The sequence below is a fragment of the Helobdella robusta genome (genome assembly GCF_000326865.2).
Source record: "Helobdella robusta unplaced genomic scaffold HELROscaffold_10, whole genome shotgun sequence".
Lineage (NCBI taxonomy): Eukaryota > Metazoa > Annelida > Clitellata > Rhynchobdellida > Glossiphoniidae > Helobdella > Helobdella robusta.
In genome coordinates this window covers 865062-877084 of record NW_008703571.1, presented here as the reverse complement: position 1 = coordinate 877084, position 12023 = coordinate 865062, and the positions used below count along the sequence as shown (strand labels likewise).

General features: G+C 35.0%; 1 protein-coding gene across 1 annotated transcript; it reads right to left on the bottom strand.

The window, feature by feature from the left end:
* Window positions 1-6209: 6209 nt before the first annotated feature.
* Window positions 6210-10972, bottom strand: HELRODRAFT_166560 (hypothetical protein; the record flags this gene model as incomplete). The annotated part of the gene is made up of 5 exons (XM_009011797.1): window positions 6210-6626; window positions 7186-7255; window positions 8133-8791; window positions 9468-9545; window positions 10886-10972. 5 exons carry the CDS (start codon window positions 10970-10972, stop codon window positions 6210-6212), a joined length of 1311 nt encoding a protein of 436 aa, XP_009010045.1.
* Between the last annotated feature and the right edge of the window lie 1051 nt (window positions 10973-12023).

The following is a 12023-nucleotide window of genomic DNA, read 5'->3' as shown; positions in this document are numbered from 1 at the left end:
GCAGACGTCATTGTTGTCGTCAATCTTGTAAAAAAAATTACGACAACAAAACGCTAAAAATGAAAAAGTTGGAAAAATAAAACTCGAAAAAAACTCCCAAAAAATAAAGAGTAAAGAAGCAAGTGAGAGAGCATAAATAGGAGGAGAGGATGTTGGAGGAAATTAGCGAGTGGATGTCCGATGATTAAAAATGAATTGAAGTAACCAAGTGCGTTGTCAAGCTGCAAGTAACGCTGATGATAATGACGACGACGATGACTATGATGATGGTGATGACGATAAATAAAATTGCGCGAGAAATTAATGGTGATTGCTAATGAGACTGTAAAATACCTGAAACGTGTAGGAGAGAACTTAAAGCAATAAAAATCAATAAGCAGTTTCGTTTTAAAACGTTGCTGTTGTTGTTGTTGCAGCCACCGCTAATATATTTGTGGTCATTTTTGTAGTTGTTGCTATCATCATGATGTTTGTCGTAGTCGAAGTTGTTGCTGCTAGTGTTATTGATGCTCTTGTATTTGTTGTCAGTGCGATGTTCTCGCTGATGTTGATGACATCGATGTCGCTTTTGTTGTAATGAGGTTCGTTGTTGTTGTTGCATTTGTTGTTGTTGCATTTGTTGCTGCTGATGTTGTTGTTGCTGTTGTTGTTGCAGCCGATGTTGTTGTTGCTTCGGTGAAAGTAGTAGTAGTAGTTGTAGTTTGTGTGGTTGACGATGATGACGACGACAGCCTTGTTTGACCGCGTCGACAAACTTCTCAAAAATTGCATCGCGTGAGTAATATTTACTGAAACTTTCTTCACGTAGGGCACAAAATTTTCTCATCTTTTTACTCACAATCGCTCTGGCGAGGTGGCTGGTGTCACAGGCTTCTCCTAGAAAATTCATGTCTAGGAAATTTTTATTTTCAAAATATTCCTGCGAATAAAAAATACAATAATAACCATCATGACATTTATAATTATGATAACTATAATAATTTTAATTATAACTATAATAATTATAATTATAACTATAAAATTAATAATAATATTAACAATTTATATTACAATAAAAAAATGACACTCTTACAACTATGGCGTTAGTAATATAATAATAATTGCAGTAGTAGTAGTAGTATTAGTAGTAGTAGTAGGAGTAGTAGTAGTTGTAATAGTAGTAGTAGTAGTTTTTGTTGTTGTAGTAGTATTAGTAGTAGTAATAGTAGTAGTAGTAGTAGTAGTAGTAGTAGTAGTAGTAGTAGTAGTAGTAGTAGTAGTAGTAGTAGTAGTAGTAGTAGTTGAAGACATAGTTGTAGCAGTTTTAATCAGAATAATAAATTTCGTCTTCATCATTACAATAATAATAATAACAATTTATAGTAGTAGTAGCAGTGGTAGTAGTAGTAGTTTTAGTAGTTGTAGTAGTTTTTGTTCTTGCTGTTGTAGTAGTAGTAGTAGTGATAGTAGTAGTAGTAGAAGTAGTAGTTTTAATGAGAATAATAAATTTCGTATTGCTTGATTTAATTGGTTGCTCTCAGTTACTTACATCAAAATTCTTTTTTTTATACACTAGAATAATTGTTCATAATTCATAATTTATAATGATGATGATGATGATGATGGTGGTGATGGTAAAAGTTATGATGGTTGAAATGTTGATGTTGATGATGATGAATGATGACGACGACGGTGACAATGATTATGATGACAATGATGATGAAGAAATGATTATGATGATAATGATTATGATGAGGATGAAGAAGATGAAGATGATGACAATAATGATGATGATTAAGATGAAGAGAATGACGACGATGATGATGATGACGTAAGAGGAAAAATGATGACGATGATGATGCTGATGATTTTTTAATTTTTTTTGAAATGCTCTAGCCTCAGGCTGGCTATTTTAATTGTCGGAATCTTTTGTTGATGGACGTGATTCTGACTGCTCTCTTTTCGCCATTTTGAAAAAGAAAAATTCGGAATTTTTTCGTCATCCCCATATCATTTGTTTCTTTTTTTAAGGATTTTTGATGCCGAATTTGTGAGTAAAAGATAATTATGACGACAATAAAAGCAATAATAATAAAAATAATGATAATAATAATGATAATGACGATAAAGAGAAATTATGAATAATTGTTAATAATTACACATTGTTTCCTCTTCTAATTTTTTTCAAATGATTGTATCGAATAATAAATACACTCCTTACTTGACAAATTTTAAATACACAACTATCCGTGTGTGTGTGTGTGTTTGTGTGTGTGACTGTGTGTGTGTGTTTGTGTGACTGTGTGTGTGTATGTGTGTGAGAAGAGTTTAAATATGCATGCGGGGAAGCTTACGTTAAAAAGCATTTAATGAGTAATTTCGTTAATTTAAAAAACAATTCCTCTAATCTGCTTTTAGGATTATATGGCACTTTAATACTAGCACTTACTTATAAAAACAAAGACGCACACACGCACGTGTACACGCACGTGTACACGCAAGTGTACACACGCACACGCACGTCAAAACGTAAAAAACAAAAACTTGTTCGATGTTGGAAAATTGGAAAAAAGAAATAAAAAGCCAAACAAGAAGTATGCAAGCAGAGAACACGCAATAAACTCATACAGAATTTTATCTGTACAAACACACTGAATCCAATTTTTCAAAATATGTGTGTGCGTGTGTGCGTGCGTATGTGCGTGCGTGTGTGTGTGTGTGTCTACACTAATGTTTTCATTTAATAATATGTACTGACCTGAAAAAATCATCATTCACTCAACATAACCAATATCACGCATGCTAAACGATACATATGCAGCAGTTGTGTGGCAGTAATAATAGTAGTAGTACTATATTATTTTCTACTACTATTAGTAATAGTAGCTGTTGTAGCAGTATTAATAATAGTAATAGTAGTAGTAGTAGTAGTAGTAGTAGTAGTGGTAGTAGTAGCAGTAGTAGTAGTAGTAGTAGTAATAGTAGTAGTAGCGGTGGTGGCAGACTACGCGAATAACACGTTAATAACAGCGGTTTTAGAGCGTCTGATGCATATTTAAATGGAAGTACATGGCATAAATGAGATGGTTTTGCTGTGAAGAATTTTTAATTTCCTACACACAAAACTTACAAAACCAGCCAACACTCCTTTCTAAGCTCTTTCCTTTCTCCAATTTACAAATTGATTATTACCGTTATTTTTGTTATAATTATTATTATTACTATAATTACAATTAATATTATTAATTGTTATTATTATTATAATTATTATTATTACTATAATTACAATTAAAATTATTTATATGGTTATAATAAAGGTAGATATAGTAATGACAGCAGTTGTTGTAGTTGAAATAACAGAAGTAGCAGCAGCAGCAGTAGTAGTAGTAGTAGCAGTAATAGTTATAGTACTATTCATGTTTGTTTTACCAAAGATATTTTTTAATGAGGATTTTATATTCTTTGTTTCTATGTATGTACTGATATTTTTTTTTAAATGATCATTTTAACGTGCATTTTAAAAATTAATAGCTCAACTTTTGGCTCTCTGGTGTTGTGGTGAAATCGTTAGAGGCGCTTGGTTCGGCGCTACAAATCTACCTGGTTCGAACGCAAAAAGATCTCAACCTACTTTTCTTGAATAAGTATGTGGCGTTATGAACCAACACACGTTTTAATAGGCTAGTTGTGACTCTGATGTCCATTTTAAACGACGACGATGATGACGATGATGATGCCGATGATGATGATGATGATGCCGATGATGATGACGACGATGATGACGACGATGATGACGATGGTGATGATGTAATCGACGAAGGAAAGAGCTTTTATATAACAACGGCAGTGAGAGGTTATAAATTAAATTTTCATGAATTCCTGGTGACGATGATGAGGAATGTGATGATGATGATGACGACGATGATGATGATGGTGGTGGTGGTGGTGATGATCATGGTGATGATGGTGATGGTAATGATGATGGTGATGATGATGATGATGATGGTGGCGGTGTTGGTGGTGATCATGGGGATGATGATGATGATGACGATGATGATGACGACAACGATGATTATGATGATAATAATAATTATTATTATTATTCTTTTATTTATTTACCTTAATATTACCATTTAGTATTATCTATTGTTAATACTTTTGAAACTTTTAATAAAAATGTGAATAATTTTACGACATGAAATTTTAAAAAAATATCTATAATATAAGAATATATAAATAATTTATCATTAATCTGACATTTGATTCATATAAATTTATAAATAAATAATTAAATAAACAATCAAACAAACAAAAAAACAAGCAAACATACAAACATACAAATAACCAACCAGCCAAACAAGCAAATAAGTTATAAAAAAATATACAAAAAATTTAAATAAATATTACTTATTTAGTCTTACTTTGTTCTTTAGCAGGCAATTCAAATTATAACTATAAAAATAATAATTATTGGTATTTAATTATTATTATTATTAATATTATTATTAGTAATATTATTACTATTATAGATATTTTTAATAATTTTTTTCGGTTTTGTTGTTTCGGTTGTTGTCATTGTGGACTAGAGACGCTGATGACGTCAATGTTATTATTATTTTTATTGTTGTTGTTGCTGCTGTTGATGTTTTTGTAGTTGTTGTTGTTGTTTATCTTTATTATTATTATTATTATTATTTGCTGAGAACATTACGATGAGATTGCTAGTTAATGTCACGAAGAGTTTATTGCTGTTGTTATCGGCGTTGTGGATATTAATTTGGTTGACGTCATTCGATGCTGACGTGACGTCATTCGACGTTGATGTCATTTTCTTATTAATGTCGTTATCATATTTAGTAACCTTCAGCACATTAACTTTTTTTTCTACAATACAATAACATTAAAACATTTCTACTATGAGCGTAGCATCTGTTTAGACGGTTTCAACTTTTAATATTTTCATTCTAATATACTTCAATTTAATTTTAATTTTATTTGTTTCATATATTCATTCTCATATATTTCAATTTAATTTTAATGTTATTTGTTTTATATTTTTATTCTAATATATTTCAATTTAATTTTAATGTTATTTGTTTTATATTTTATTCTAATATATTTAAATTTAATTTTAATTATATTTTGTTTCACGTGCAAATTTTACTTGCAGATTAGTCTTTTTTTTATTGAATTTTTCCAAAAACATCCTAAAATACGGGAAAAAACTGAAACACCATTTCACAAAACAGTATATTCATGTGCTAATATTCCCAATATTGGTACTCTATGTGTATGTGTGTGTGTATATATATATATATATATATACATATATATATATATATATATATGTGTGTGTGTGTGTGTGTGTGTGCGTATGTGTGTGCGTGTGTGTATACATACTCACATACAAACACCAACACACACAAACATATATATATATATAATATTTTTTAAAAGTTATATACAATACATATATGCCTACTTATATTGATACTTTGATTCCATGAAATCAATATAAAAAGAGAGGCATACAAACAGTCAAAAATACATACATACACACATAGAGACAAACACACACGCATACCTAAACACACAAACAAGCATTAACAGACACATACATATTCAATCAAAAATACAGACAAACAAACATGCGAACACACACACACACACAAATACACACACACATACATTCACACACACATAAACAAACAAGCATACACGAACACACACACACACACGCGCGCGCGCGCGCACAGACGTACAGATCAACAACAGTTATTGAATCACGTTTCCCTATCACCATATACATATAAAGAAATGTTCATAAAATAAGGATGCATATTACAATATACATACATACATGTATGTTTCGTGTATAGATTCGATTCATTCCATATATACACATACATGTATATATATAATATATATATATATATATATATACTATGTGTGTGTGTGTGTGTGTGTGTGCGTGCATGTGTATATATGTGTGTATGTGTGTGTATGCGTCCGGTTAAAAAAAATGAAAATTTTGTCCTAAACTAATATGGTGGAAATTAAATAAAGGGTCCTTGGCCATTAAAGCATGTTGTCCCCCGTCACCATATGTGTGAGAATGTTTGTATGTACCTACGTAAGTATGTATGTATGTTAAAACCAAATCGTGATGAATGACACCAAACAGTCAAACATCTGATTAAAAGGGTTAACACTTTAATGTATCGTTAGTCTCACACGTCGGCGTTTAAATTAATATTTTCCGACACACAAACACGCAGAAATCGCTGCAACAAACACGAGATGTGGTTTATTGCAAAAAAGAACTCTCTGTTGTCACCTGACCGAATACCAATCATTTTACACAATGTTTTAATAAATTTTGAAGTATTGGGGTCCATGGGTCCAAGGACCTCGATACATATTGGCAAAAAATCTAAGGAAGGCAGGGCGTGTTCATATTTTTTAATTTTTTTGTCCGATGCCCTGATTGCAGCCAAACCACATTCTTTGCTGGTAAGGTGAACGTAGCGCTCGGCCAAGGTACCAGGAACCGTAACATCCCAAGCCAAACATTTACCAGCTCTCCAGGGAGTAAGAGTACAACCGTCTGGTCGCTTGCCATCTTGCACTGAAATGCCAGATGGTTCCTTCAAAACAGGAATAGAAGCTTTAGAAAAAAGCCGGCAAATGTAATCATTCAAAGCTGAATGACGAAGTTGACGGCCTCCACCTAAACGGCAAACCAAACCATGATGACCAAATTCGTCCGCCTCCGCGCCGCATCGACACAGATATTTATTTTGTATACTTAGGCCAAGTCTGAAACCAACGGCAAATCTAACAGACTCGTCATCGAGTCTGGTGCCTACGGAAGTGTTGGGCCACGACCTCAACCAACCACAACTAACATCACTAGTTGCAGCCAATAAGCGGGCGGAGGAAGAAGCACCGACACCAGAAGACAGAAGTTCATGAAAAGTCTTCTTATATTGCTCATCTAAAATTTGAGCTTGTGAAGGGCTTTCAGGTGTGGTCGGCAGAGGTGGGATGTCACAGCAACAACAAAATCGGCAAAGCAAGGCGGACTGGAGGTCAAGAGTGGCAACGGCAGAAGATTTATAGACGATTGGTGCCAACTGAACCACACTGAGTAACCCCAGACCACGGCAGCTGAGCCTGGGACCAGCCACTGTCAGTCAAATGAACATTGCAAATGGCTGACAAGGCGGTACGCAAAACATCATCAAATCTGCCCAACAACGATGGGTTAATGTAGCTGGATGTACGAAGAAAATACATCATTTTGGGCAAACTGAGGGCGCTTCGGACAATAGTCAGGGCGTCGTGGGCGGAAAGATGAGACACTCGGTCGAGGGCGAACTTAAGTTCTGAAAACTTTTTATCAAAAAATTTAATTTGGGAGTCGCCCTCGAACAAGGGTGTGCCCAAAAGACTTAAATTTGATTTTTGAACGATGGGTACGTCCGCCAACACCGGTGGCAAATTTAGTGAATCTTTAAAATAGAGTTCACATTTATTGGTGTTTAACTCTAGCCCAGTGGTGTTGGCTTCGTTTTTCAAAAATTTGCAGTTTTCGGCCAGTGTTTGGCTTTTTGAAGCAATGCTAATGTCGTCCAGGTAGCCACAAATGAAAACGGACGACAGTTTTTCCAACAAGGGATGCAGGGTCAATGCAAATAGAAGAGGTCCCAGTGGATCACCCTGTTGCACGCCCTCGGACGATTCAACCACCCAGGTGTGATAGCCAAGCGAAGAAGCGAGGCCGTAAGCAGAATGGCAGAAATTATATATTCTGGGGCAGAAACATTTGACGGCCTCCAGCATTGAATCTCTTCTCATGGCGTTGAAGGCATTTTTAAAATCGATTTTTAGGAATCCCCATTGATTGGGGAGGTCTGTGACTAATTTTCGAACGGCGTGAACGGCGGCCTCAGCACCTCCTTTCACGCCAACGCCCAATTGAACCGGGTAAAATTTGGCTCTCATTTCATCCATTACCAGGTTCAAAGCACATTTGCTCGCCAATCTACGCCAACAGTTACCAACAGCGATTGGCCTAACTCCTCCATCTTTTTTGTTCAAGGCTATCAGGAAAAGCACGCCTGTCAGTTGGAGTTTTTGGATGTATGAACCGTAGTTTTTCTAAGGTTTCAGGCGTGTTTCTTGCCAGGCCCTCGGGCGAGCAGACAAGTCTGACGGCTGCTGAAACGTTTCCCTGCTCTATGCAAGAAGACACCGCATTTATCAACCGGTCAGGGTTGTGGCCGCGTGGATTTGCGTTGATGTGGTTTTCAAAACCCGAGAGCAGGGACGTAACCTCAATCGTGGAGTATTCGGACAGGCGCTTGTTAATCTGGTTGCCTTGGTTGACCCGGCGTCCCCCTCTGGCAGGTTTTTGAAGGACGTATGGAAAAAACAAAAAAAGTCTGCACCAGTGAGCGGGATCGCCGGAGTCACAACAAACGGTCGTCAGTAACTCGTGCAGTGCTTTGCTACATTTTTCTCTACACGGTTTTGGAATGTGATCGTGCAGTGGTACGCGTTTCAAAACAGCCGTCATCCTGTCAAAAAAAAGGGGGTAATCCAAACTGGTGGGAATCTCCGAAACTGATACGGACGCACCCATTATGAGTCCATCGCTAGATGCGGCTACGTGAGGCGGACCGGTCACAACCTGTGGTGCATCCACCTTTTTCCTCGAACCCGAGCATTTCTGGCCTTTAACCCTTCCACCATGACGGCAAAGTTTCCCGTCTGGTGTGATCTTGTAGTGATTGGAGCAAACAGGGCACTGGTGTAAAACCGGGGCTATACATGTGATTTGGTGAGATAAGTAATTTTAACAAACAAAAATTTAAATGAACTAAGTACGTTTAAAATTTAAATTTTAAAATACGAAATTATAATAAAATTCTAAGGTAATGGAAAAAGTAAAGGTAAGTTATGAATAATAATATAGCAGCGCACAGTTGAGGCAGGTACGAAACAAGCAACAGCTGTGCGCTATGAATTAACCATGCCAATTAAAAAATTAAAAGTTGAAAAATCTAATTAAATCAACAAAAAACCAAGGCAAACTGCGACAAAATGACGTGAAAGACTCAATCCCAGGATGATAACACACAAAATAATCCAAAAGTTCAATAAAACAAGAGTTTAAAAACATGTTAAAATACAAAATTTAAATTGAATTCAAAAATCGGCCGGCGCAAGTGTGAGCTAACGATATGTGATGTATGTACGTATTCTTCTACGTTTGTATGTTCGTCTGTGTATGTACACTTGCATGTCTGTGTATGTGAATGGAAAGTAGAGGAAAGTACACGGAAAGTAGAATGCATTGAATAAATGTTAGCGGTAAGTAATAAGTTTTATAATGGAAGTTTGGTTTCCTGAATTTTATCATTAAGAGTCTAATTTGTGAACGCTCATAAAACTCCATATGAATATGCGGCCCTGCGTATGACCATCATTGAATTGAATACTCTCCATTGCAGCCGGTAGTAGTTCGTCGTTTCAATGATCGCTTCCATGTGTGTATTTGTCTGTGTGTTTGTGTGTGTGTGTGTGTTTGTTTGTGTGTGTATGTGTTTGGTTGTACGTAAGTGTACACACACACTTATGTAAGTGTACACACACACTTATGTAAGTGTACACACACACTTATGTAAGTGTACACACACACTTATGTAAGTGTACACACACACTTATGTAAAAGTACACACACACTTATATATTACGGAATGATGTTTGAACGATGACGCTTCGGTGTAGTTCGATTTAATGTTGGGATGATTTTATTGGCTCACAATCAATATTTAAATGACTTGCAGAGTAAAACCAAGTTACATGCAACTCACGTGCATGCATCGTTTGTTTATCTGTTTTTTTTATATGATTAACCGTATGTTTTTTTGTGTGTATGTATGTTTTGTTTAGTTATGTTTGTGTGTGTGTGTGTGTGTGGTGTGTGTGTGTGTGTGTGTAGAAACGTTTATGTAAGTGTTTGTTTTCACGCTAATTGTAGCAGCTTTCTACTGCATCACTCAATGCTATCAGTGCATCATTAACAATGTAATGAATGAGCAGGATTCTTTTTGCATTTGAAACCAGTCAGTGCAAGGCAAGACCAGGCGTCTTCAACTGATGCAACATCCATATATATGTGCGAGTGCTTTTAAACACAAACAAACAAATAAACAAACAAACAAATGGACAAACAAATAAACAAACAAATGAACAAACATGAACAATTATGCCAAAAAGTGCCATTGAATGGAGCTTGTTTGTTTTTTGGCATTTTTTAACATTCAACGTGTTTGGTGGGCAATAAATAAGCATGGGGTTTGCTGCACCTAGAAAGATGATGAAAATATGTGGTCGGATGTTTATTGGTATGTGTGTGGTTGTATGTGTGAGTACGTGGTTGTGTGTGTATGTGTGATTGTGTATGCATGTGTACGTGTGTGTGTGTGAGTACGAGATTGTGTGTGTATGTGTGATTGTGTATGCATGTGTTATTACGTACGTGTTTGTGTGTGTGTGGTGTGTAAAAACTGTGCAACCCACCAGTGTTGTTGTATCAATTCATTTGTATAGGTGCGTCATTCAGCGAGCTTGGTACATCGCCATCCATCACAATGTAAACGTTAAGTTGGTTACTCTAGAGACTGTATTAAAACAGCATAGATCGCATTGATGATGTTGGTGACATTAATACAGACCACTTACAATAAATGACGTTAATATAGAATGACAATAATGATAAATAATTTAAACCATATCATATGGAACATTTCCAAAAATTATTGAAAACAGCAATGACAAAAAAGAAACAATGCAGCAACGATATAATTATTGATGCCGTTGATGTTATCACACTAACAACAACAAATTTATCATCGGAAACAATGACATCAACATTAACAATAACATTGATGACGTCAACAAAGGCATTCTTCCTCGCTAACATTCTTCCTTGTAGACTTTTTTTAATTTTACATACATGCACTCGGCTTATCAATTAGTTATTTCAAGAATTTTTGCACATTTTTCGCTATTGTCAAGTTGTGAAAAGGTGAAAGTAAAACATTTTATATAAAATTTTTATAATTATTGGCAAAATTATTAAAAACAAACCTTGTAAAATTATGGCAGTTAGAGTAATGATAACAACAATAACATAAATGATGTCATCATTAATGATAGTATCATCATAAACATCATCGCCAACAACTCTGAAAACTCCAGAAAAAAACAAAATCAATTGCGTTAGGAGTTTTAAATTCAACAATGACATCAACAACGACATTAATGATGACGTCATGCGCCGTAAATACTTTAATAGCATCAATAACATCAACAACTTCAACTTTTTGGGCAAGCCACCGATCGTCAGAATTTTCAATCAAGTAACGTATCAATCAATCAACCAACCAACCGGCCAACCAGCCGGTCAACTAAACCAGCTATTCAGTCAATCAATCAGCTGTCAGACAAGAAAGCCGGCCAAGAAATTCTGCAACTAGCCAGCCAACCAATCAACCGTACAAACCTATAAATTATTTTCAAAACGCAGTACTTCACAAAAAAATAAATAAAAGAAATTACGTAAGCGTCATCTTTGGCGATTTTTATTCTTTGGACAAATTTTATTTTTTATGCGATTTTTAGTCTTCTGGCGATTTTTATTCTTTGACTCACATGATAAACGACGTCATTGGCTTTCCATAGGAATTATCGAATATGACAGATTGGTTCGATAAGTGAAGGTGAACATAGAACCAACATTATGGCACGCCGACAACAACGAGCAACTGAAAAATAGTGAAGAATTATTTCTATGGCCAGTGTACAGCGTTTGGAGAAATTTTTTTTTCGTCTTGAAGATTTTTTAAACTTTTTAATACATAAAATATATTTCTTAGGAAATATTTAAAAAAAAAATCTTCATCAAAAATATTAAAAAATTAATAAGAAATACTTAAAAAAAATAAAAGAAATAAAAATTTCTTCTCAGTTGA